Below are 27731 nucleotides of genomic sequence, written 5' to 3'. Positions count from 1 at the left end.
ACTTGTTTACTGATCTGGTGGTTAAGATGCAAATAGGCACAAGTGGATTTTTGTAACTGTATGCCAGCGTAACGCGGCTTCAGTCATTTTCTGAAATACCCAAATTTAGTTCCCCTCATTACTTTCTAGAGGTAGTAAGCCAAGCACATATTTTTTTAATTTTCCATAGTGAGGTTTAGAGATTGCCTCTGGCATTTAGACTGCTGCCATCACCCTGATACAATTGAGAAGAATGGCTTTTCATTTGTTGGACTCAGAGGAGCGAAGAATGTCACAGAAAACCTAATATTGCTTTTGTTGCCAGTGAACTGTGGCTTGCTCGCCAGAAACACACCAGATAATCCACAAACCTGGCTGTGAATGCCATCCGCTATTTTTAACTGTCAACACAATAAAGACACATTTAAAACTGAAGGTCAGGTGAAACACTAGTTGAGTATGTATCATGAATAAAGGTAAACCGCAATCATTCTAAATCAGGATCAGAAAAAGTAAAGTGTACTTCCTGTTTCAAAGACTCCTTAGAGATAAAAAACCCCCACCTAAACCAGATGTTACAGGCATCTTTTAGCAGAGTAGAGAGTGGAGTGTCACAGCCACTGCAGAGTGTTGACAAATGAATTTTTATGATCACGAGAGCCATTACAATTAGCTTAAGCTTTCCACAGGATTCTGGGTTTGAATATCCCCACTCATGAGGCTCTTCAAAGCCTTTGAATATTACAACACTTAATTGACAAAAGCAGGTTAGGCCTGCTACTAAACAACCGATCTATAAAGATGCAAAAATCATCACGAGGATTTTTAAAGCAACACATCAGAGAGCATCACATGTATTATTAAATACTAATGGAATTAACACACCACTACGTTGTTCTTTTTAAAACCCCATTTTTAAAAAAGTAATTACATTTACTGACCTGGTCAGGACGCTGTTGAACAGCAATTAAAGAGCACATTTCTCGTAAGGCAGTGGTGTCCGTCCCGCATGTTTTAGATGTTTCTCTGCTGGGAAACATCTGATCTGACTGACTGAGTGATTAACAGGCTTCTGCAGAACCTGAAGAGCAGGGGAACGCCTAAAACCTGCAGGACGGTGGCTCTCCAGGACCAGTGTTGGTCACCACTGTTGTAAGGGCCTGCATGGTGGTGCAGTAGATTAGCTCTGTTGCCTTCAGGCGGTATCTCACCGGGCTGAGACTCAGAATAGTGAGTCGTTGAGAACATCTCCGTCTCTGTGTGGAGTTTACATGTTCTTCCCGCGCGCTTTGGTTTGTCCCACTGTCCAAAACCATATGTGTGAGTGAGAGCATGAATTGTCTGTCCCATTTGTCTCTGCGTGGCCCTGTGACAAACTGGGACCTGTCCAGGGACCTGTCCTCCGCCTCTCACCATAGCCGGCTGGAGACAAGTGCTGTATGTTGTCGTTCTGCGCACCCACGCAGTGACAAAGTTTCTCTGTTTTGGCTTCATCACACATGTGCTACAGATACATGTGTGTATCTCAGTTTGGCAGCTATTTAAGACCCCATGAATTATGGGTCACCACGACCTATGGGAATGGTGGGGAATCAAACCTGCGGCTTCACGGTCCCAAGATGGCTGCCTATACCGTGACCCTGAACAGGAACAAGTGGCTAAAGGAAATAGATTCCTTGTAAGAAGGAAAAAAGTGATTTTACAAGTTTAGAACCTGGAATAACATTGTTATTTATTTTCATCAATAATTTAAGAGTCATGTAAAAACAAGGAAAGCATTTTTAAAAACTCCAAGGCAGTTGAGCAGAAAAAGAGTTAATTCTTGTCAGTCAGACGTTTCAGTAGTTACCAGGCTGTAGGTAAATATTTAATAACATATCTTTCTTGTTTTTACTGTAAAACTGAAATGAAATCTTTTCCTCAAAAAACAAACATCAATTTTTGCACGTGCCATTATTTATTTTATTAGCTGTTTTACTGAAAGGTTGTTTTCTTGCTAAGAAAACCTCTGGTGTGACCTTCATGAAAGAGCCTCCAGCTTAAAGTCCCCAAGCAATGCTACAGTCTGACATTTGTGTGTGTGTGGGTGTGTGTGTTGTCTACCTGCCGATGCTCAGCCCTCCTGCCTCTGACCCCTGAGCTGAATGTGTTATTTTTAGCACTATTTGGAGCTGATTATGCAGTTGCAGTCCCTTCTGGACACTAACAAGGTGTTGGGGCAGCAGACGAGGGCTGCCTGGAAGACCTTCATGTATTGGCAGCCAGAGAGGAGCGCAGGATGTTGTGACAAGGCCAGACTGGAGCTCCACAGCACTGTCTGTGAGCGGATACATCTGTTCAGTATGTACAGAAAACACAGGTTTATCGCCAGTTCTGCCAAAAACATACTGCAGTTTCAGTTTTTTTTCTTTCCCTCCTAATGTCACTGAAAAGATTCATGATGAAGAGGCCACATGACTCAGCTTCTAGTACTACTATTAGTAATCTAATTAGAATCTATAATTGAATGTGAATAATAAATGGCATCATAGCTTGATTAAAGAGTGTCGTTTTCATTAAACAGATTCTGCATAATGATCACAAGTTTTAATCATAAAACTAGATAATGGCACCAGACAAACTAGTACAGGGTTCCCATCAGTCTTTGTGGTTATCAAGCATCCAGATCATTACTTTTTCAAAAGAAATCCGTCCAAGAAGTGTCTGTAGCTGCTAGCTTGCTCACTGTAATCTGCTTCTAAAAGCTTTTTAAATTTGGGATGTTGTGGAAAATGAGACAGTGACTGAATTCATAACATCTGTGGTGTTTCTCCGGGTTTTTCCCCCTCATCAGCAATCTGTCTGCATATGAGCGCAGGTTTCATTTGTTCCAAAGAACCTCTTGGACTGTCTTTTCTCTGGAGGGAGAAAAGGAAAAGAGAAATCGGGTCATTGTGCAGAACGGAGTCATTTTTTGTCTGCTTGTCTTTGTCCCGTGGTATCCTGCTGCTGTAGTTCAGAGGAAAGTTACAGTAAAAGCAGGATGAGCTTCTGCTGACTCAGACCTTATGACTGAACGCTAACTAGAAACATTAAAGCCTCTTGGTATCACCTGCTGATGAAGGTTTTTGCTTCTGTTCCCAGCCAACTAGATGGATTTAATGATGCTTTCACTAAAAGAAAAGATTATACGTACCTCTAGAATTGATCAACTTTTGGAGCCAACCCAATTCAAGATGGCTGCAACAGCTAAGTAAACTTAGCAAACATAGTAATGGGTATAAATCTGGTGTGGTAGTAGCTGAGAGTCATCCCTGACCTACCTGCCAAGCACCAACTGATCGGCTTTTAACACTTTGGCATTAACTGCTGCTGTCAACCCTGTCAGCAAAATATCTTATGAACCACTGGATGGATTGTAATCATTGGGTGTAAATCTCCAGTTTGATTCAAGATAGCTGCCACAACCAGCGGACCTAAAAAACAATGCGCAAACTTGAGTTTGGGAGGTTGAAAGGGTGTGCGTGTGCGTGCTTATCTGGTCAAAATAGTGGAAAAATGTGTTTTATTAGTCAGTAAACAGCTTTTTTTGTTTTTAAGTAAAGCTAATAACCATCTGAACTGAATATTATTCCATTTCATTAAAGACCTTCTGGAGGTTTTGCTGAATCAGAACAGTTCCTTCACTTCTGCTTTCGTTTTCTGTGATGTTTGAACGAAGCAAAGATGTTTACTAAAAGGACGATTTATTTGTTTGATTTAGTCATGTGTTCTTTGAAAAGACTTGTTGGCAGAAACCAGACAACATCCCATAATATAAGAATTACACTGTCCTTTTATCATGTATTGTGGGAAACATTTAGCTAAACAGATCTGCATCTTTTTTCTCCCCAGACATTTGAATTAAATTATAATTAGGTCATATATACACTGTTACATCATTTAAAGTTGATGTGAAATTTCTTCAATCTTTTGTAAAGTTAGGATTCAGATGTTGGAAGGAACAGCTGGAGGATTTGTTACCAAGTCATTTTCTGGTTTAGTTAGCTGAAATCTTCCACCAGTCTGTGAAGACATCCTGTAAATAAGCTTTCTAATAATAAAGACACAACAGTCAGGTTTTTTAAATGTACAAAGTTGCACATTTTTTTAATCAGTATTTGAAAATATTCAACAATTAAAGTTAAAACAAACAGTAAGAATAAGTAATAATATCAGCAAATAACTAGACTTAAAATTGGAAATTTTAAAATTTTCTTTTTTTTTTTTTTTTTTACTGAAACACCTGAGGGAAGCAAATCAAGAGAACCAAGAAAAAAAAAAGCCACTGAAGTTTTAGAAAAAAATGAAGAGACACAAAGTAAAGTCAAGACAAACTCATCCAGGTGTCACTCGCTCCGTCTGTATGTACATCACATTCACTCCACAACTGTGCCGAAGAGCAACGATTAAAGAAACGGTGATTCAAAATAAAAGCTTGTCTCTGCAGTTTCTCAGCCTGCAACACGTGAAGGCAGAGTGAGACAGAAACCAGCTAACACCTTCGTTTCCCTTACAGTGACGCAACGGAGAGGACTCCAGTTTCATGTGAAAGGCTGACAGGACTGTTGGCGTGAAGTGGAGCCACAAACCAACATTTATATTTCTTTAAAAATGGTCCCTGGATGCATAAGACAGAGCCACTTTCCTGACATCTCTGACCTTTAAAAAAACTCATTCAAACTTGTTTCAGAAAGAAACATGACATCAAAATAGTTCAGAGGTGGATTTGAGAGTCACATTTCACGTTTGGCTGTACATTATTTAATTTCTATTGTATATTTCAGCCTTCCTTCAAATTTCACCAGAAACACTTCATTAAAAGAGGAAACTAGAAATACAAGGAAACCTTTGGCCGAAGAGTGTAATCACAAAGGAAAACCAGGAACTAGAAGGTTTAAGGTAATCAAAGATAAACAAAACTAAGGAGCAGAACTGAAGTGGTTTTCTAGATTTTTCACTCTTTCTGAAAATATGGCCCATAGTTCAAACCTCCTCCCATACATTTGGGTTTGTAAGTTATACTGGTTTCCTCACAGAGGAAAGAAGGAAAGAAAAAAAACGTATCTTTTCATGAAAGTCATGTTTGTCTTGATTGTCCACAGAAAACAAGTGCCAGCAGGAAGCAACCCCGGCGAAAGGATATACAATCACAGCATAAAACAACAACATCCTTTACTGGAAAGGAACTGAGTCAATAACCCACTCCTGAAAAGACTCTGACCTGGTGTTTACAATCTTTACGAGTCTGTGCACATTTGTGTTGGGAGCTGTCTCTGCTTGTTAAGTGTTCAGCTTTATTCAGAAACTGTCTTTTCTTCTGTTGCTTCATCGTGCAGGCAGCTCTTACGGATGATGGGCAGTGGATGGGCTTCTGTGTTAAAGACCCAGTCTTCAAAGGAGAGCAGGTCATCGTCAGAGAACAGCAGGTACAGATACCTATAGAACAACGAGAACAACGTCAGCCAAGTCAAAAGTATGACTATAATGCTACACAGCAGCTGGTTTTCTTGAGCATTTGTCCTGTCCTTGTACCTGAACCCTTAACTCTGACCTAAAATTCTTTAAAACAAACCAGCGATGTGCCTAAATATTAAGCACATAAACTAAAATGCTAGAGTCACTTTTCAGAACCTGTTTCAAGTATTTTCTGGCTTTTTCGTGACTTTTATCTGCTGTTTATAGTTTTTTGGGTCTGGTGAACGGCGTTCGTGAGGAAGTCTCCAGGATGCTACGCTGCCTTCACAGTCATCCTCAGTTTTCTCATGCGGGTCACAAAGGTGAGGAGTCCTGTTGCTTGAATTTGAACATGTTCTAAATAGTTGCAGAGGCATCTCCAACACATCTCAGGATCAACACAGCTGTATTTTGACACCTGAGCGGCCTAGACTGCAGTTTTATAAGCCAAGCAGACTAAAATAGGCATTCAAAATTCAGTGAGACTGCAATAAAAAAAAATAAAGTATTTTCTTGCAGTTTTGCCTTGCCAACTCGTCTACCTTGAAAATATTGGAAGAAGTTTCTGACGGCTCTTGGGTTGTAGTTGCTTCTTTATGCTTTATTGATCTGTAGCTTAAAAACAAAAAGCAAAACTTTCTAAACATAAACAAGCAGCCAGTGTCAGAAGAAAAATCTTCAAGAAGCCAAGAAGATTACTGCTCAAGACTAATTTGTAATTTGGTCACAAAGTTTGGCTCATTGGAAGCAAAGAGTACTCTGAGGGGTGCAGCCTGCACCGGTCTGGGTTTTGTAAACATCCAAGCTGTACCGGTCCAACATCTGGCTGTCATACTGCTCTGTCATCCTTCTACAAACATCATTTACGATGAACAACAGAGACCTTGTCCGTTTTTTCTTCTATTGCAGCTGCCCTCTTGTATCATTTAATCAGACATTGACCACATCCACCACAGCTGTCATGCTGCAGTACTTTGCTCCTACTTGGAAGATCTAAATTATTCACCATCAGGGATTTGCTTTAGATAAGATTAGTCAATTCGCTTTTAAAGAGGCATGTAAAGAATGGAGTGAAACATGACTGCTGACCTGAATGATTCCTCATGTCCCTACTTAAAACAAAACCATCAGCTTTGTCATTTCCATGATACAGTGTGGCAGTTGGGTTTGTGTAACTTTAAAAGCCAAGAATAAGAACAGGTAGATTTGAAATGTCTATTCACTGTTCTTATTTCTTTTATGGGTGAAAAGTATCTTATTCAAAGCGTGATTAGAATCTCCTGTGAAGCACAGATTGTGTCTGTGTTTCATTCAAAGCACGAGTGTGCTTCGTGGGCAGAACAGATAACAGGTAGAGATGAGTCTCTTACGTTCGCTATCAGCTCCTGTATTACTTTCATGGCGGTGGTGGTTGTGCAAGCAGACTTTTAAATAAGTCTTTTTTTTTCTCACCAGTGGGATGTTGAGGAGAACGTGGGACTTACTTAAGTGTCTCTGAGAGGAAGAAGCTCTGCTGCATGTTGTCATGGCTGACTGTCATGGTGTAGACGTCACGGATCCCAGAGAAGCCGGACTCGACTCTGCAGTGCTGCTCCAATGCCTGACAGGAAGTACAGAGGGAGAGGCCGCAGGTAAACACGACCGCTTTCTGTCTGACTGTACAAATGAATTCATATTTCTTTTTTATTGTAGAAAGTTTAATTAGAAACCTGGAGCACACAAACATAACAGTGTCAGTGAATGATAAAACCCGCCAAGTATTTCACCCAGCTGGACAACTGAAGCCCAAATAATGTTGAATCTGACAAGAGTGGCTGAGCTAGCCGAGCAGATTAGCTCATTATTACCGCAGCTACAAAGGGCTTGCTTATACGTGCTAATTAACAAAGACCCTGACGTGTTAATGCTTGATGTTCCTGAGCAGAAGTGTTATTCACCGCTTCCAACCTTTGTGCCTGATAATTACAGGCCCGTCAAACTCGTCAGCCTGATTTCTCCTCTACTGCGTGTGTGTGTGCACGTTAAATTAATGCTAACTCGCTCATGCCAGCCCTCTCCAGTTTACCACCGTTAATGTCCTGTCTGTTGCCACATTAATAATAGTGATTCCTGCACAGCGTTCCCTCCTTGGTAGTGGAACTGTCTGATCTACCAGTGAATGTATTCTGCCACATGATGGTTAAAGGCTAATTGAGAGTGTTAAAGGGATTTGACATAAAAGGTGAGAGCACAACCTAGAAAATTAGAATCTAGGTCACCAATAAGAGAAGTATATTTTAGAAAATTACTCACTGCACTTGTTTAAATAAATATGCAGTTCCTATGTTTTGACTCACTTTTGCTACATCTTATACTCTTAAGTCTGAACAGATAAAAAAGAAATTTACTGAGACATGAGCTGTGTATGACAAACTTCTAAATTCATGACATTTTCTGAAAAATAAAAAAAGACCATTTGAAGTTTTTACTTTCAAGATGACAGAAACCAAATGGTTGATATGAGCTTTACATATGTTGAAAAATGACCTCATCGTTTTCTCTGCCACAAGGAATACCTTTTCTTTCTAGCCTCAAAGTCTTTAAACTTACATAAGCCAAATGAATTTTGGGTTACATTTTGCACAGAAGCCTACTTAACCTTTCAAGGCTCTCATCTTATGTAACCTAAGTACTGGTACTAAATTAAAGATCTCACCTCAACAGCCTCCCATCCCCAGTCTCTGTACTTTGGGTCGTGGGTCAGTCTCCACATGTACATGTAGCTCTCGATGACTTCTGGTCTCAGGATGTAATATCTGTCACTCAGTCTGGTGGCCGTAGCTTCGGCTCCGCTGTCGAATCTGAAGGCTTCAGGGCCGAGCTTAGTGGCTGACAGAAAGACACACAAATCAAATGGTTATTTAAGGTTTTTTTTCAATTTATCTTTAGCTATGAAAACACTAATCATCAATTGAACAAGATTTTTTCAGCCTTGCTACTTAGTCTGTTGTACTTTATGTATTTTTGCAAGGTTAGAACAACCAGGACAGTGTTTGAAATTTAGAAACAGCTTATTTTTAAAATATGTTTGGAGCAGCAGGTGTTGTGTCCACTAAAGATCTTTGCACCCTGGTTGAAATTCTGCAAAGAAATGGGAAAGCTACTTGGACAAAAAGCAGGAGGCCTTAATCAACTGGTGGATTACAGCACACAACAAATGGAGGCATCAGAGCTCTTAATGGTTTACAGTATTCATTATTCATCAGTCAGTATATAAAAAGGTAGTAATGGGAATACATGACAACCTGTTGGATGATAAGCTATTAAAGCTGAGCCCCCACTCATAAAAGATGATATTATTTCAGTAGTAGTCTCATTCTTACAAAACATTTAATAAAAGAAGGATCCTTTGAGTTTCTGCAGATTTTCATGCCATAACTTTTTCAGTGTAGATTCTCAAACATCTTATTAATTTAACAGAGTCCTCCTTTATTGACTTCCATTTTTCCTGTGTTATTGATTTTGATTCTGATTTACAAACTCTGTTCAGGCCCGAAGATTAGAGTTTCTATGCTCTGCCACAACCTTCCAGAGAAGATTAGGCAGGTTAACAGTTTGAACTTCATTTAATCTTTTCTAAAAATTCAGATAGCTGTATAATAACTGAAACAGTCTTTTGCTTTTTCTACATTAAGTGTTGGTTAAAGTATCAGTACACTAAATTCTGTATTAATATATATATATATATATAATTTATTGAACTGCCCTTTATTTCAGGGTGGCGTGCTGGTTAGCTCTGTCACATCCCAGTGAAACTGTGTGGGACCATGTCGCAGAGATCACCCGTCATCTTTTCAGGGGTCCACACAAAGGTAATCTAAATCCAACTATGAGAAATAATCTGCTCACTAAGACTGCGTCCCGTGGAAAAAGTATAGAAGCCAAAACCACCATCTCTACTCTGAGCCCTCGTAAAAAGCTGCTCATCCAGAAGCAGGATGAGGGCTGAGCACGGGCAACTTCAAAGAAAGCTCAGTTTTGGCTGCAGCTGTTCAGGATCTTTATCTTTAGCCGATGTCCGGAGGTGAGGGTTGAAATGGAGATCAACAGGTAAACTGACATCTTTGCCTTTTAGCTCAACTGTCTCTCCGTCATCAGAGATCGATACAGAGTCAGAATCACTACAGACAGGTCATCTCCCAAACAGGACCCTGAAGTCCAATTCCATTTCCTAGAGTTACCTCTACATTTTAAATGACCCCCTTGGACCTTGTCTCCAAGGCCCAGGAGGTAGTGGTTGAAATATTGATCTACCAAATGGGAGGAGACGCCAGCTGTTGTCAATTCTTTTGACATTAACACATGGGCAGGTTCTTTAACTGGACTTCCATGCCTTCATCAGTTATGGTCTCTGTTACATGAGCTCTAGACATCTTTTTGCATTCATCTGCAGCTAAACAAAAGAAGCGTCTTTAACAACTGGTAATTCTGGTATGAATAAATGTGAACGCACAGAGCGGGTGGGCAGGTTTACGGGGATAGGGTAAATGATAGTGGCAGGGTGTGAAATAGGATTCACCATGATACTCTTTAGCTGAGAGGCAGCAGCTTATTTTAAACCAGTAAAAAAACATTCTTGAATTGTTTATTTTAACACTAACTTCATTGCTTTCTGTTTTCCTTACAGTCTGTGTTGACTAAATGGTTTTCTGAACAGCTGGTGAATTTTAAACCAACACAAACCCAAAACTCTCAGCAAAGTTGGTTAAAGTTTCTCCAAAATTGCATCAGATACACTGTAAAAGTTAAATAGGGTTTGTTTTGCTTTGTTGGGAAATGAACAGCTACTTGGAGGCTAAATTCATTTTTAGCTCTAACTCCATTATCTTCTTACCAACATAATCTTGCGTAGTATGTGTAAATCTTTTCAAAATTAAAGCCTAGGAAATTATCTTACAAATGCAGATAACAGGTGCTTGGCAATCCTCAGGATAGCCATTCAACTGGCTGCGAGTTTGAAATGCAAATTTTCACAAACTGATATCTGTGAGCTTCAGAGCTCTGGCTGGAGCCGGATGAGTGACAGAGTCTGAGTTACTCCACAATTTTCTCTTTAAAAGGTTAATTTTGAACCAGTCAGCACTGTGTTTATTAAGCACTATTATTTGACCTAATTAGAAGGGACTGTTCACTTCTAATAGTTGGAATAAATACAGCAAAGCGCCGATTCTCTGAAACCTCTTGTTCTTCCTGCTGCTTGTTCAGCATCACACTTCAGTTGTGAAGACAACAGAAATCCATAGCAGCAGCAGCAGTAAAGCCATTACAGCATCAGTGTTTAAAACACATAAATGGGAGCCACTTCACACACATGCAAGAGCAAATCTCACTTCGCTCTTTAATGCAGCCAGCTTATCCAAGAGCTGCTAAGCATCTCACAGACCCCAAAAGAGAACCTGGTGGAAGTCTATGAAAGAAAACTGGAGGAGCCTTTTAGGCCTACAGATCAAAAGTATTCAAAGCGTATCAGGGAAAGCATTATGTGATGAGTCACATTAGCTTACTGCTGAATTAAAAGGAAAGAAAGAGTGGAGGATGAATCCTTACCTAACAGTGGAGCAAAGAAGATTATTGTCAGGGCCAGGACAGATGCCAAGGAAGAAATCAAACAATAGTCTCTGAAAAACATGTGGGCAGGCTTCTTCCTGAATTTTTTCCCCCTTCTTTTATCTCCTGGGTTCATTTTTAGCATCTGAGTGCAACGCTCAGTCTCATTTATATGTTAGAGGCACAGCAAATTTGCTGCTAGAGATTTTACAACGATGTTTACTCTTCCCTGCTTGATTCCCTCTCTCTTTCTTCCTTCCCAATAAATAAGAAACTGTGATTATCATTTTCAGACATACTTTGATGCTCCATGTTTGCTGCCCACAGCTGTGAAACATTAGAAAATAACTTGCTCCTTATTAGACCTTTGTGTTGACGTGAATCCACGTAAAAAGCTGCTTCTTCCAGCTAAAGAACAAATTAGGAAGCCTGAGGCTCTTTTTATTTTCAGTGTTGCTCAGTTAGATGGTTTTCTTACCGAATGTTGTCATAACCTCTCCTAATGGGATCTCAGGTACAAGATGAAATTATGTATTCAACATTTTTTTGTGGATTATCACATTTATAGTTTAGATAAAATTCATTTCTACTCAGTCAAAGCCGCTTTAGCTAAAGGTTTGTCACTCTGGTGGGAGTAATGTAGAGCTGCATCATGTTAGGGATGCTGCAGATGCTTTGGAGGCTTGACATGGACCATTTTTAAAAGGAGTATTTTCTCATCTTTTCCACAAGTTGTATGCATCAATGCATATTCAGTTTTGTGAGTAGACATGGAACATAAAGCCCACTGGGATGCAGAAATGTAGACAGAATGTAGCCAATTAGTGCCCCTGACCTGGCAAGCCACTGTTCAGTAAAGGATGAAATAAAGCACAAGCTCTATAAATCTCTACATCTAACATCTATGAAGACTGCAACTCATAAACAAGCACATTTTCAGGCCTTGACTACACTACTCTGAATGTATATATAGTTAAAAAACAAAACATTTTTACAGCTTTACATGTAAGATAAAGGGGAACAAACTGAAATAGTGAAATTCTGCAGTTTTTTATTTTTAAAGCAAGGCAGTGTGGCCTTCATCCCCCTACCTGAGTTAGTTTTACTCACTTGAGCGAGCGTAGCTCTCATGGCAGGTGTGTGTGATCTCTGCAGCAAGGTCCAGGTAGTGCTGCCTCTTCTCTGGTGCTCCATCATCAGCCCCGATCCCGATCATGCCCCCAGAAAAGCAGGCCAGGTGGCCCATCTTGTGGTCCAGGATTCCTCCCCTCCACTCAGCCATGTAGGTGAGGCCTCCAGGTGATTTCTGTACCAGGTTAGCTTCAATCGCCTGCAGTAACACAAAGTTTGTTTTAGCGTCATGTGCTCACTGAAATGGTGTTTCGTGTAGTGAGAGACCAACAAGAACTTCAATCTGTCGCCACTTCTTTTCATTTAACAACTAATGTTTACAAGATAATACAATATTACTTATTTTATAGAAATTAAACCTAAGATCAGAGTGGTAGAAAGGATACGGGCATCAAAATACCATGTTGGTTGTTCATCTAAAAAAGAATAAATAAAAAAAATCGATTCTTCTTCAAGGTTAGTTGAAAAGAGATAATTATAAAAACAATAATTAGACCTTTAGATCATTTTTATCCATGCATGTCTTTGATTTTGGTCCTACTAACTTAATGTTCAGTACTTTAATCCAAAGTAGCGTTGAATAATAAGTGATCTGGCATGTCAGCATATCATCACTTTAAGAAGGTTCTCATTTATTTGTAACTACTCCATATGATAGGCACCAATTGTTTTTTTTACCCCAGTTACAAATATTGAATTTTACAAGTTTAAATTTGTCACCTAATGGAGCATTATTGGACATTACCAAAAAAAAATATATAATTTAAGTAACAGTTCTAAAAGTGAAGTTCAGATACTGAGTGATACTAATGTAGTTAGCTGTCACATGTTTCTGTTAAGTTATAGGGTGTTTTTCTTACTGTAATTTTGACTAAGTATTTCATTAAGACCTTCAGAAACTGTTAATTTACTTGATGTGACTTCACTACTTTCTTGTAAAATATCATTTGCATCTATTGTAGTGTTTAAGCATACAGTTTAACATGTATTGAATATTTTATTTAGTCCTGCTGGTGGTAGATGGTACCCACCAGCAGGACTGAATTAACATATTCAGAGCCACAGATGACTTGACCAAACAGGTGCCTGCAACAACCTCATTAGGCTGTCAATAATCCAATTACCACCAGAATTAGAGATACAACTTCTCCAATTAGTTTTGAATAGATACTTTAAGGCAGCAAATTTCACATTGATTCTTCCAACCAGAGCTAGAAACTGAACAGTCAAAGCTGCCGTTTCCCAAATGAGTTTATCTTGTGTTCATCACAAAGACAAAGCTGCCGTACAGTTAACTGAACGCATCTGGAGGATTTTAACATTAGTTGTGCTGTGCTCTCACCTTAGATTGGGAAAAACTGAAAGGCATTAACATTTCAAACATTCTTGCTAACATGCAGCTGCTTCTATGTTTTGTCAGACGGATTATAGGAGGACACCCGAATGGCTCATTTTTAAAATATATTTAATCAGTGCAAATGTAACCAAAACTTCCTTTCTGAACCTGAAGTTATATTTAGATTTTTTTTGTTAGTGTGAAAATAAAATCAATGTTGTGTAAATTGTTATTCCATAGTACTTTAAAAGTGATGTCCTGTTTTACTGCTGCTTTTTACTGCATCTTATATATTCATGATAAAGATCCAATGCAATAAAAAAACAGAGGACAAACCAGTAATGTCTGCACTATTAAAGTTTAGAAAACCTTGTGATAAAAATTTATTTTTCCTCATGGTTCAGACAGATAATTTTGTCACTAATTAGCAGTAGTTAGTGGCAATCATGACACACCAGAAATAGAAAATGTTTTCTTATTCAACAGTTTTAATTAGTAGCCTGCTTTTTATTTGAATGGCAAAGATAATTAGTTGTGCTGTGCTCTCACCTTAGATCTCTGAAAAAAACATGCAGCATGTAAGTTAATCTGATAGAACGGCAGTTCTTGGTCATTAAATACCAAGTCACAAGAGAGAGGGAGAGTTCATAATTAGTGATTCTACCTCCGGATTGATCCTCTGGTGATTAATGAGGTCATCTCAAAGGCCTGAAGGTTTTAGGCTTTATATACACACATGTACATATAACATATAAACAGTGCGTGTTTTGTAATTATTTGCCCAGATTCAGTTTGCTGAACATTATCATCCCTAAAGATGAAGACTGTTTTATGTATATTTGAGCCATGCAGCATATCGGGAAAAAAACAAACAAAACTATTTAACAATGCAAAATAAAAACTTGTTGAAGTTGTTCAGCAGCTTGAGTTTATTAAATGTCTGAAAGGGTTTCAGATGTTGTCTTTCACTTAAAGGAATTTTCTTGCTGCTGTGTTGTTTGCATTTTGTCTTAAAGCATTGTTGATCAAAAGCTTATGCAAATGATTGTAATCCTGATTTTGTTTAACCATGCATTGAGCCTGAACAGCACTTTGTTTGCATTAAAAGATGAAGGTGTTCATACCTCCATCGCGCTGTAGTACATCGTCTTTGCGTCCTCGTCTGTCTTGTCTGACATCAGGTACGATTTTATCAGATACTCATAGAAGCTGTCTCCGAGTCCACCAATAGAAACATGATCTAAAGAAGAAAGACAAATAAAGTTATTGATTCAAATTTCTTTTCCAGGCTGTTTAGAGTCATTGTACACCGTTTACTTTAGTAAAGCTCTTTAACTTGTAGCAAACACTTTCACAAAACTTCCATTAAGTCTGCAAATGTCTAATTTAGCAGATTTTTTTTTATTTAGGGTATTTAGTTTTAGTCCTGAATACTTAAAGTCCCTGTTTAATTAAGTCTTTGTTAAGTTTAGCTTTCAGGGCAATTTGTTGTATGTCAGACACCCCCACCCAACCAAGGTAAACTCTGAATAAATAAACACAATCATTTTCTAATTTAAACTAAAATAAGTGGTTCTTCTCTTTGCCCTTACTTGTTTCAGTCTCATACAGATAAGTGTGATATCACAGAGAGGCATACATGACTCTTTATCCACTCATGCTCCATGCAAGCACAAACACAGTCACTGACTCACCCACAAGGTTATCACATCTCTGCTGTTCGTCCTTGACACAAACAAATGAGGGAAGCCAAAGTGGCTTTTTTGTGTGTTGATATTTATTATTTAATATTCTGCTTCCTGCATGCTCTTTTGCAACAATTAGCCACTGTAATCATCCAGATTAGCACCTCTTCACTCCCAGCATCATCTTATCTTGTGATTTTTTTTTTTTTTCTTACCTCCTTTCAGGTAAATTGGACAGATCCAATTTTCTGCGGTAATTGAATTCATTATCATTTCAATAACCCAGAGCAATGGGAGTCATATAGCCAGTGCTACTGTATGAGACTGATATTAAAATGAAAGAAAGTAGACTGATGGATACAGACGAGCAGCTAAAAAAACCTCTGACACGAGCAGCAGCTTAAAATCTGCCGGGTGTGCGAAATGGAAAGAAGAAAAGTAAAAATATGCGACCAAAGAGATTCAAATTCTTGTAATCCTGACCTACTCTGTAGAAACACAACTCTAACCTTAACCAAAAAAGCAAACCTCAAAACCAGGATTATTTTTAACTTTTTGTAAGAAAGTCATTGAGTTTGACTTCACAATCAGCAACACTTATCCATATTTTAGGAACATGTTTATACATGTCCTGTGTTCTCCGAGTACTCACGCTGGACCCAGTTGCCACTGACTGGACTGAGGAAGTTAGGGTACAGGCCATGAGGTTTTTCAATCTTGTTCAGCAGCTTCCTGATGTTCATCACCTGCACAGATGTGTCACATGGTATTTTAAAGAATTTTATAAAATGTTACTCCTGGCCTAACAAATAACAGTAAAGTACAGATTTAACACCAAAGTAAAGGTAGTATCTCACTGTGCTTGGACTGCTGGAGACTCAAGATTTATAAAACTGATAGAAAATACGCAGATTTTGCGACCCGTGGGCCATGCAAGGTTTCAAACATCACTGCTTCCTGTCCGGTACACACCATGCAAGACTGTATTCTAGGCTGTGAACATTATTTTTGTTGCCCACCTCCATCCACATCACACCTGCCCCCACTTTTAAAATAATCTACTGGCGTACGCTTTTGAAATTAAGAAAGGCAGATCTGGACTAGTTTTTCAATAGTTACTGATCATTGGTGTGGTTTTTAGACCTGAACATTAGCCTCAGAGGAGAGCTCCTGTTCAGGTATCAAATTGCAGCTCGAGCACTCTTGAGATGGGTTTTAAACATCCACAACAACTCAGACTATTTTGAGAGAAAATTTGTCCCACAAATTTTTTAAGCATTTAAATTTCAAGCGACAAGACTGCACGTCCTTGCATCTCACAAGAGGACATGGAGAACCCCCACAAATATTTCGGTACACTTTGGAGAATCTCTCATGAAAACTGCACGCCCACGAGTCGCAGCCCAGTGAGATACTACCTTAACGCTTGCAACACGATTCATATACTGAACCTTTTCTTTGTAGATTGGGTTGTTAGACAGCTCAGTCAGATGCACAAATTCAAGATGAAGAGTCCCAAACTCGGCCAAGATGCTGCTCCCAGCTGAGGCCCAGCCCCAGCTCCAGCTGGTCCCACTGCAACAGAGATAACATTCAAACAGGTGGACTGTGAGTATCATTGATTTCACATGGAGGCACGTACACGTACAAGGTCAGGAGCAGCCGGGTTCAGGACACTTATAGGTGCATTGTTTTAAAACTTGTTTGGCTGAGATTGTGTTTCTACTGTAAGCAATAAGAGAGGCTGAACACTGTAAACTCAGAAAGAGGAACTTGTTAACACCACCTGTAAAATGTTCTGAGCAGAACCAGTTATGTGGTTTGTGAAGCAGCTCGGATGATAACTCGACGTTGGCAGTGTGGAGGTTTTGATATTCCAGGTAGTTAAAATTAACTCAGCAGTTGATGTTGGAGCAACAAAAACATTCAGTTAAACATGTCAGGCAAACTGAGTTAATGTCTGCTAAAAATAAACTAATTACGAGGCTGCTTTTCCATCTATTATTCATGTTTTGGTCAAGTTTTATGAAAGAAAAATTTAAACTGTGCAGTATGGCCAAGTTCCATTTAAAGGCATAATTCATCAGTTAGTGTATCATCACTCTGAAAACCTAAATTTCTGTTTGTTTCATTCACAGATGATTAGTGGAGGCAGTGAACTACAAGAGTGACTTTACATACTCTCTAAGTGTTTTAGAAGGATGTCAGATGCTGGATAATTAATTGGGTTGAATGTTTGAGAGGAGGGGGAGATGCAGAAGAAAAAAAAAGAAGTGTCAGTAATGTGAGTTTGCACTCTGATGAATGCACCCATTAAAGGTTTGGATGATGCATCATTAGCAGCTCTGTTCCAGTCGTATGTTATTCTTTGTTTATGAAGAATCAATCAGAGAATCTAACGCAGAGCTGGAGGGCAGCAGGTGGTGTTTGGAGACGGACGTTACTGGAGCATCACAGACACAAATCCATTAATCTTTTTACCCCCTTTAATGAATGCACATCTCTTCTCAGCAATCAGGAACATAATCAGGTGGTAAAAAGAATTGTGAAAAGATAAAATCAATACCATGTCATGCATAATACGTTGAGGAAATTGCCATCTTGTGCATTTTAACAGAAGAGCTGAAATTGTTTTTGTTTAGCCGACTGGAAAAAAATAGAAGTGGTAAAGTTGTATTAATTTTAATTTAACATTTGTTAAATTACTCAAATATAGTGCTAACATGCTGTGATAATTGATTAAGAGGAAAAATGTAAAGAAATTCAGCATAAGTTTTGTTCAGTTATTTCACAAATAACCTGGTAGAATTTTGAGGGGCAAAGAAAATATTCTGAAAGTTATGCAACATCTAAAAGAAGCAAGACTCGTTTATTTTTCACACAGATTTATAGAGAGATAGTTATATTTTAAAGCTGTTCTAACAGGAAAAAAATGATAGACTTTTCTTGAAAGTAATGGCTGAATAAGCTGACAAAATGTAGAGAAAGTGAGAAATTTTACAGATTTGATTGTACTTCAGCTCAAACTAGAGACCTCTGAATAAAACTGAGTGCAAAGGTGGGAACTTTCCTGCTCTGTATGTGCAGAACATCACTGAAACCAATTAGAGGTAAAGTTGTAGAATATCTAAGCTGCTCGTATGATTCCTGACTCTGTCTGAAACACTAACAGAGTATTTCCTGCCGTTGTTGTTGGGTTGATAAAAATGGACAGAGGACTGGTTCAGTTCTGAGTCAGTTCCAGCTTATGTTACATGGTTAGTTAAAAGGCAGCATGAAGGCCAAGGACTGACAGGGTTTTGTTTGGACTTTGGAATATCCTGAAGTGTTTAGCTGCTCTGACACATTAGTTTTGCTCTAAAATGTGTTAATATAATAAATGTTTGGTTGCATTCTCTGTGATGGACTTGGGACCAGTCCAGGGTGGGACAGCTGGAGACAAACACCAGCTCCCTGTGACCCGGAAAGGAGAAGCAGGTAAAGAAAATGGGCGGATGGATGTTTGGATTCTTTTACAATCACCTACCGCACCATCCCCAATAAATATATAAATAAACAAATACAAGCCAGAGGAAAGAACATTCATCTGAACATTATTTTTTATAATCTTTGTATATTTAGAATGTCTAAAATACTATTCAGATGTTTTTCCAGCTCATAATAATAACTTCCTGTAGCCTGTATACAATTTTAATATCCTATTATGTTCCACATCAAATGTAAAAAAGTGTAACTCCCTAGTTTGTAATTTCTTTTAGCAGTTTAAAAAATAAATAAATAAAATCTTTCTCCTATCTATAAACTGGCTAAAGTGGTTTTGCTCACAGGTAGCATCAACACAAATACACAACATAGTTATTGACAGTAAATGTTGACAATTTGAGTTTTTCTTTGGCCTATATTGACATACAAAATTGATTTTAAAATCTTTAGGCCCATTTTTTTCTTAACAAAATATAACAATTATGCAACTTAAATATACATTTAACAACCTTCTGTGGAACTTGTACCTCTAAAAATAATAGATAACAGAGCATTTTTGCTTAAAATACACTACACTGTGAGCTACACAGAGCTGTTCTGTAGCAGCTGCTGCTGCAGCTTCATTTTTCTAATTGATATTTGATTAAATATGTGCAGGCATGGCTGACTGACAATTTTTAAAAAGTGGCCAATATCTGTCAGCTGATTAAAATCGGACTGTCTCCAAGTGAACGTCACCATCATCATCACAAATAAAGGGAGCTTCCTGTCCAAGTCAAGCTTTGAGAGACAACTGAAGTCGTGTGTGTCTGTGTGTGTGGGTCTCCTACACATTGTTTTTGTGTGGGGCAGTATAGGCAGCATGGTTCCTCCTGTCCATCTGTGCCATCGGCACATGTCGGTGATGTAGCAGAAATTAACTGTGGAAAAAGGTAATTAAATCTGCCAGCAGCTGCCCAGTTTGGCTGCTGGTGTAATTGGTAGCAGGTGGAAGACAGAGGTGCCAGGAAGTATCGTCTAAGATGATAAAATTGGGAGATGAGAAGAGCAGGACTAACTACTGTGGCATTTACAAAGGAGTTTAAAAGAGAAAATTCAATTAAGTATGATCAGATATTTAGATTAAATCTCAGATGAAACATCATATTGTATCCTTTCTGCCGGCAAGGCAAAACAATCACTGCAAAAATACAGACTACTGATAATTTTCCCGTCACAGTCAGTGATGCAGTGTTTATCAGCATTCAACAGTTTGTTACATCTTTTTACACAATTTTTTCGCTTTATTTCAGTGTAATTTTAAAACTGTTACATCAAAAAGCAACAGGCAGGTTTTACATCCTACCCTCTGAGTGATAAGGCCGACACAAACACACCCAGAAGTAAAGCTTCACGGTCAAATGGCTGCTAAAATGAAAGTGGTTTGAAGTTGTGCTGCGTGACCGTGGCGTTAACACCACTGTGTCAATAGAGATTTTAAATTAGATAAGCAATGACTTGGAACAGATTAAAAATCAACAATACTCATTTAGAGGCATGCAAATATTATTAATATGATCTTCCAAAGAATTTATAAACAGATTGTCATCCAAATGTCATCTGTGCTATAAAGCTGCAGCTGATCACTTGTCAGTAAAGACAAACTGTGGGTCTCACATCCGTTAGATTTTAACATTAATGAGGAGCTGAAGTCACAAGTTTGGATGATTTTCTGTGTGTGTGTGTGTGTGTGTGTGTGTGTGTGTGTGCACATGTGACAAATTTTGCTCTGTACTGATATTTAGGTTCTGTTGTGAACCAAACTAGCTATTTGTTGATTTTTAGAACCGTTGTTGCTCATCTTTTCTGTCTGCTGAGAGTAGATGGAGGACAGCTGGAGGTGAGGGCCGGTGCTGAGACTCACCTCCCCAGGTTGATGACTCCTCTGGGGATTCCTGTTGGTGTATTAAAGGCAGGCAGGAGCTTTTCTCCCAGCTCCACGGCTTTATTCTTGAACACCTGAAAACAGAGAAAAGCATCTCGGTGAATAGACCCATGTCAATGTTTTATCGTTCCTTCTGTTTATATCTCACACATAAATAATTACAAATGTGCTTCTCATCTCAACCTAGTTCAGAAAAAAAAAAAAAGTCATGGTGACAGGATTCGGAACCAGAAGCTCCGAACACGTTTCCCCACAGTTTTCCTTTTTAAATCTAATTATGTAAAACATAAAGCTCGTTACAACACAAGTCCAGCAGGAGGAAAAGCAATCTAATCTACAACAGTCCGTCTTAAACTGCTGTTATACGACATTTCCACCGGCTCTGAAGCCAATGCTGAGGAGGAGTTAACAAATCATTTATGAGATGAATTATTAGTCTGCTTCCCTGAGAGAACACTTTTTTTTTTGGTTTTATTTTAAAAGCAAGACCGAGCGGACTGAATGCCTGACAAAAAATGATGCGTGATTGGAAGACAACGGAGCAGAGGTGAGAGAAACTGGGCAGAGTTATATAACAGACAGCGACTGAGAAGAGACGTGTGTGGTTTATGTGGTGGAAACAGAATCAGGGACAGTGAGACTGTAGCAGCTGAGCAGAGCAGTGACTCAGCAGAAAAATTGAAGGAGATGAGGAGAAAATGGGGGGAAAAAACTAAATTGCAGCCAGATGGGAGGAAACCACTGACCTTTCGTATGAGGATTGTTTTTATGGTAGAAGAAGTCTTAGCTGTGTGTAGTTTGTAGTCTGCAGTGATTCTGATGAGACTTTCTGAGCTTCAGTGAATATCTAATACTGCAACACTATAGGAGCTAATGGATTTTCTTTATTCCACACGTCTTTAGGGGTGTGAAGAGAACGCATAATGTTGCAACGGAGACAGTAATTGATTCTGTGAGCTACAATTTGAGCCTAATTGTTTTAGTATACAAACAATTGACCAATAAAATTATGATAATCCACTGTGCCGTGTATTCAAGGATCTGCAGGCAGCTATTACTGATTGCTTTGCCACAAAAGGGAAATCTCATGCAATTTGTTTTTTTTTTCTCTGTGAGTGTAAATCAAACATATTTTTAACCATGTGTTGTGTTTCTGCTGCTGACTGGGTTGTCAGCTGTATAATATATATGCACATTTTTATTTTCATGTCATATTTAGAACACATGGACTTGTGCTGGTCACTTAAAACAGATAGTTTTTTTTGTCTCATGAATCACTGGACAGAGTTTAATAAAACTATCAAACTAATCACTGCATAACTTTTGGGGTCAACCCTATTCAAGATGGCTGCCACAGCTAATCAACTGCAGAAAACAGAAAATGGTTATAACTCATCCAACTTAACAAACACTGAGCTCAGATTTCTGTGTGCCACACAATGTGTGACATTTCTGCAGAAAACTGTAGCATCAACTGTTGGTCTCAGCACCGTTTTTCCATGAACTACGGGACAAATTTTAATAAAACTCTGAAAGAAATCACTGGATGCACTTCTGTAAGTCATTAACTTTTAGATGGCTGCCAATTCAAGATGGCTGCCATGGCTAATCAACCATAGAAAACACATAAATGGCTCAAACTCAGTCAATTTTATAGACATCTATCACAAACCTGGCATGGTAGTACCTGAAAGTCATCTTCAGGACATACTCTGAACGCTAACACATCTTGCAAGATGCGAGCTTAATGTTGTTTACGAGTTTTGACCAAAACAGCTACAGTTCTGTTCATTCTCATAATAAGATGATCTTAGTTTAAAACTCTGACACTAAGGGAGTTCCTTCAAAAAATGCTGAGCTTTTAATTCAAATCCTACAACCTTATACTCTCCTCACACAAGACATTTATGAGCCTTTTGTTAAAAATGTTTTTTTTGAAGCACTCCTCATTTTATATTGAAAACCTATTAAGTATTCATGCATTAAACAACCAAACATACCACACAGTTCCATTCATTCACTCTTTAACTAACCACAACGAATATGAAAAAGAACAACAATGACAAAAAAACCCCAAAACATCCACATTATTTATCACGCTTCAAACACAATTAAAAACAAAAACCACATTCATATTTGGCTGAATAAACAACAATGAAATTGACAATTTTCAAACGGGTTGTGCTTTTTTCTGCTCCATGCAGACTTTAAAAATAGATACTCCTACAGATGCTGTCAGATATCTGATGTCAGACAGAAAGTATCATGTTGGACAAGATCCTTCATTACAGTCAAATGTTTAAAAGCTCCAGCAGATCAGTGCAGCTAAAGAGGCTTTAATGTTTGCCCAGTATAGATGGTAATAAATGTCTGCTCCAGGTTTGCATTTGAGCCAATATTTTAATTTCCACTTATATAAGTTAAAAAAAGTGGTAAAAAATTAAATGATGAGAAAACTGAAAAATGATGACAACTCCGAGAACAAAACTTTTCACCAGGAATTTGTGAATATTCATCATGTTATCTGATATGAAATAGATTTATTCATGCAAAGACCTGTTGAGAGTGCTGTGGAGATTCAACAAAATAAAATAAAATAAAATATGAAGAGTTGAGATATTTTCCTCTTTTTTTTTACTGATATCAGATCATATTGTTTTAGCTGTTTATCAAGAGCTCATAGAGAGGAGCACGGCTGAAGTCTTGATGTTTGTTTTTGATCTGTGTGTGTGTGTGTGTGTGTGTGTGTGTGTGTTGCACTCCCTTTAGAGCCTCCTGGTCCTCTATTTTATCAAAGTGAGCTCTAATGACCCGCCGCCTGGTCTCATCTCTCTTCATTGGCCTTTTCTACCACCATCACTGCTCCGGCAAACCCACCACCTCACAACCACACACACAGAGCCACATCTGTGTGGCGTTTGTGCATCATTTTAACTCTGTAATATAGTTTTGTTCATGCAATTATTCACATTTAAATGAACTGCCACTGCTACATTAACAGACAGACATGAAGCAAAGCCTGCCACTTATCTCGCATTCATTTATTCTTGTTACCTTGTTTATAAATTAGTTGATTGATTACAGTGAAACCCCTTCAGCTGACATCTGCTCTGTGATTTACTGTATGCAGCTCAGGAGCTAAATTAAAAGCTGCGTTTATAAATCTGTCTTCCCTGACATGCTGCTCGTCTCTTCAGCCTCACAGAGCCTCCTCCAACACACGCGCTTCATTACTCAAGTGCTGCTGGAAATGCACTTTATGTGTTTGCACCCCCTCCCCCCGCGTGTCCGCTCTGTAAAGTTAGGCTATCAGTAAATTTCTGGGTTGGTTATGTTCACAAGTTTTATTTTTAACATTCTCTGCCTGCCTGACGTAAGAATGGAGGATCTCTGCAAAGAGCAATATTGATCGAAGGCGACGGGTCGCTTTCTTTTCTTTTAGTTAAAATTCTCTGTAGGTTTGAGAATAGGAGGCTTGACACAAATGGCTTCTCCATCAGCTCTTAACTGCCAGAGACACTCATCAGGCATGCATGTCATCTCTCCTACAGCAAACATCATCAGAGCTCTGAGAAAAGAAACTTTTCTTTATCTGCCACTTCTGTTTACCAGTAAAACCTCTCAACTCCTGCCTCAGAAATGTACTTCATACCACATCCATTTTTCAGTGAATAGTTTTGAAACACTAGTATGTTTGTCTGTTTTGATCCAGATTTTGCTTTTCTCAGAGCTACTGATAGAAGCTTGTATTTTTCTCCTTGTTAACAAAACTATTGGGAGACCACCCCACTTCAAAAAACCAAAAAATCCTGTCAGACTTTTTCTCCATCATTCAGCCCAAACTTTGTTCTGCCTGTTGACACCAGGAGGTAAGAGTGTGAACTACAATAAGAATTATTGACACCTAAACGTATTTTCTTCTTATAACCGTTAAAATTAGTCGTTTGATGTTAAAGACAGACACAAACAGGACAGTTGATTTAAAAAAACAAAAAACAAAACTTTTATTATTACTACTATTTTCACCAAGATTATGAGTTGCTTAAAACTGAAATCTATTCTAATCTTACTTTTACAATTACAGTTATTCTACGTTAAACAAATCCAGCCTAAAAGCTCAGAGTAATAACAGGTGTGTGTCTGAGGGAATACATTTATTCTCGTCGCAGCGTGACAGTTTCAGAAACCTGTCAAGTACATTTTAGTGTTTCTTGTAGTTTCCACACAACCAATCTGGCTTTTTTTATAAAACTGAGAAAAAAAGAAAAATATCACCATTTTTTCCACCTAAAACTAACTGACATCAAGGGTTTTAGTCATATAAAAGTTTTGGACTCTTAATACTTTTGACCTAAGTACTAACTTAGTCCTGTTTTTAGTTTGTTTTGCTCTTTTTTGCTTCATATTTAGGACACATTCTGAAGTCTGACTTCACAACAGGCATCAGGAAAATATGTTGTGACAAAAATTTAACTGAGTGACTGGTTACTGAAGGGTTCTAGCAGCCACTGAAGAGCTTTCTTGGCTTTCCTTGAATCCCCCCATGACTGTTTCTCTGTAAAAAATGGGGGCTTTTAATAAGAGAACAAAGCCTCGTCTCTTTTATAGCTCATCTCACCTCCACTTTACTCCCATTACAGAGATGCAGGAGACGAAGCGAGCTGAAACCCTGATCTCCTGAAGATGAGAAATGGCTGGTAAGCAGCAGCGGAAAACCTATCTGCAGTTTGAAGTTATGTTTCATCTCGGTTTCAGAGGACTGCTTATGGTCTCCTTGATTCTGTCCTCTACTTCTGACACCAAAGCACATGCAGGCAGCATGCATAATATCTTCATACAGAAACAGCAAAGGCAGTCACTTTAAAAACACCAGTTGCATTCGTAAGAAGAGTTCATTTTAAATCACGGCAGGTCCCAAAATAACAACTAAACTCGAAAAATGCAAAGGATGTTTAAAAAATCTCCCGTTTGCAAAAAGGAAAAAAAAACATTCTCTTTAAACCAGAGAAGTTAATTTGGTTATTTATAAACATACTGGAAGTAAAAAGCTCTCTCTTTTCTCACAAAAACATGCAAAACCAATTTTTACATTTTTTCTCATTAGTGTCAAATTAAAGGTTATAAAGAAGGTAAAAAAGGCAGCAGAGACCACAAACTAAAGCTTAAACTCCACCAAACACTGATCCTTCTCCACTGGTCAACATTACTGAACTCACATGAAGCTTTTCACACAAATAACCTGTCAATGATCTAAAAAATATACATTGTCTGTGAAACCACTTTATAAAACAACTGCATGAAGTTATTGTGTACATCTGTAGATGTTCAGGTGTTTTCTAAAACAGCATTAAATAGATGGAAAAATAAATAAAAAAATTCTACATTGTCTTTTATATTCTGTGATGTACTGTTAAGTTATTTGTTCAGAAAGTTGGTGAAGTAGGTTGTATTATGTTTGCACCCTTATTCAACTTGAAAATTTTTATTTCTTTATTAAAAGTCTCAAACTCCTACAAATTTCTCAATTAAACTAAAAGAGAAAAGTGATTTTTATGTCCTGAAGGTGCCTGATCTTTAAATTCTAGTAAATGTTTTGTTTCAGTTACAGTAGGTGGTGGGAGCAAATATGCACAGAAACCAATTCAAAGCCAAAAATTGCACTAATAAAACAAAAGGTCTAAGTGGAGTTTCAGAGAAATAAAGCTCTCCAAGGCTCCCCTGTTCATCTTAGCTTCATAATCAGAATTCAGTCTCATACTGCAGACCTAACATTTCTATAAAAGTTCTGGATGAATGCTCCAATGCAAATGTTCACATTACTGGTTTCTGATTTTTGCAGATATTTTCACTCCGCTTCCATTTCCCTTCGACTGCTGGCTCTCTCCATGCCTCAGTATTTGAGTATGTTTCCACTTAAAGCTTCTAGTTTTGGTAAAGTAACAGGTTGTACAGTCCTTGGTCATGTCTGGAATCAAAATTTCAATCTACATTTTCCAGTTTTAGGAATCTATACAAGTAAAATTCAGCTTTTACTATACAGAAAAAATCCTGAAAACAGTAAATAAACTGATGTTAACATGTTTCTACATGGCTTTGACTGCAAACTTGCGGTAGATCTGTGTAATTATTTCTTTCTTCTAAATATATCTATAATTGGTGTCAAGATGTTCTGCTCACACTCAAGAACCCAACAAAACATGATTTAAAGAGAGCTGAGAGGTGTCTGAGACTTAATTCTGCTCAGGTCTTAATCAAACACTCATTTGCTCCGTGCACAGTGACAGGAAGAAAAGGTCCATCTGCACCTGGTTTGTTTAGTTTCTCTCCTATCACGGATCATTATCATTCTCCTTTTCTCTGGATGTTCATGGGTGAACACAGGAATATTCAAAATGAAACCGATGCTTTAAAAGGTGTTTCAGAGACAAGCTGCGGTAATCACTGATTGAAAGGAATATTACAAGTCTCCGCTTCACTTGTCCTGTCCAATATATCTACTCCTTCAGCTGGATCTGACAGGCTGACAGGTGGAGACCCTTTGTTGCACATTGATTTCTTTCTTCATTTCACAAGCTGCTGGTCTGAGCTGTCTGAGAAGCAGAGGAGGCCACAGGTCACAGCACCATTTCCCAACAAATCTGAATCTTTACAGTTTCTGAAAGCTGAGCTACAGATGGTGGCTGTATTGAGTAGCATTCGTAATAAATAATCCCAGCTAACATAGGCAGCACAGCAAAAAAAATGTCTTATCAGTCACCAAATACAGTGAAAAGGTTTTATAAAACATATCCATCGCAGTGATTTTACTGAAAGTTCTCTTCTCACTTTTATTCCAGCAACACAATGCCTCAATCAGCCGAGCTGGAAGCGTGACACCGATGTCTCCAACACTGTCTGCTAACTCGCAACACGCAGTCTCACATCAGCTGCTCGCCCCTGATGGCGGAAACGAAAAGTTCTCTGCATAATTTATGCAGCATGCCGTCGCCTGAGAGCGAGCAGGCGTACATGCTAAAACAGATCCAATAAATTAGACATTAGGGCTTCTCAGAAAGCAAACGCAGTGGTAAAACTGAAGTGCCCACCAAAGCTCAAATTGGAGAACAAACAAGTGGCGGCTGCTCAATTAAAC

General features: G+C 38.4%; 1 protein-coding gene and 1 long non-coding RNA gene across 3 annotated transcripts in view; one reads left to right on the top strand and one right to left on the bottom strand.

Annotated features, from left to right (window-relative positions):
- Positions 1–4072: 4072 nt before the first annotated feature.
- The window catches only part of LOC108240356 (mannosyl-oligosaccharide 1,2-alpha-mannosidase IA), a 168263-nt gene continuing 144604 nt past the window's right edge, over positions 4073–27731 (bottom strand). Inside the window, exons 5-12 of one of the 2 annotated variants that reach the window (XM_017423754.3) lie at positions 20579–20673; positions 16644–16770; positions 15845–15938; positions 14632–14747; positions 12151–12370; positions 8150–8322; positions 6939–7054; positions 4073–5436 (exon numbers count right to left, since the gene is read on the bottom strand). In XM_017423754.3, coding sequence (XP_017279243.1) covers positions 5295–5436; positions 6939–7054; positions 8150–8322; positions 12151–12370; positions 14632–14747; positions 15845–15938; positions 16644–16770; positions 20579–20673 — 1083 coding nt within the window. In that variant the 3' untranslated portion in view covers positions 4073–5294. The remainder of the gene's footprint in view (positions 5437–6938; positions 7055–8149; positions 8323–12150; positions 12371–14631; positions 14748–15844; positions 15939–16643; positions 16771–20578; positions 20674–27731) is intronic. The other variant, XM_017423755.3, reaches the window with a different exon arrangement.
- On the top strand, positions 5681–25842 carry LOC119617779. The gene is made up of 4 exons (XR_005234188.1): positions 5681–5777; positions 6910–7085; positions 9211–9305; positions 25240–25842. It is a non-coding gene; the product is annotated as an uncharacterized LOC119617779 (long non-coding RNA).

This window comes from Kryptolebias marmoratus, linkage group LG16 (assembly GCF_001649575.2).
Source record: "Kryptolebias marmoratus isolate JLee-2015 linkage group LG16, ASM164957v2, whole genome shotgun sequence".
Lineage (NCBI taxonomy): Eukaryota > Metazoa > Chordata > Actinopteri > Cyprinodontiformes > Rivulidae > Kryptolebias > Kryptolebias marmoratus.
The sequence above is the reverse complement of the archived record's forward strand: the minus strand, read 5'-3'. Positions and strand labels throughout refer to the sequence as shown.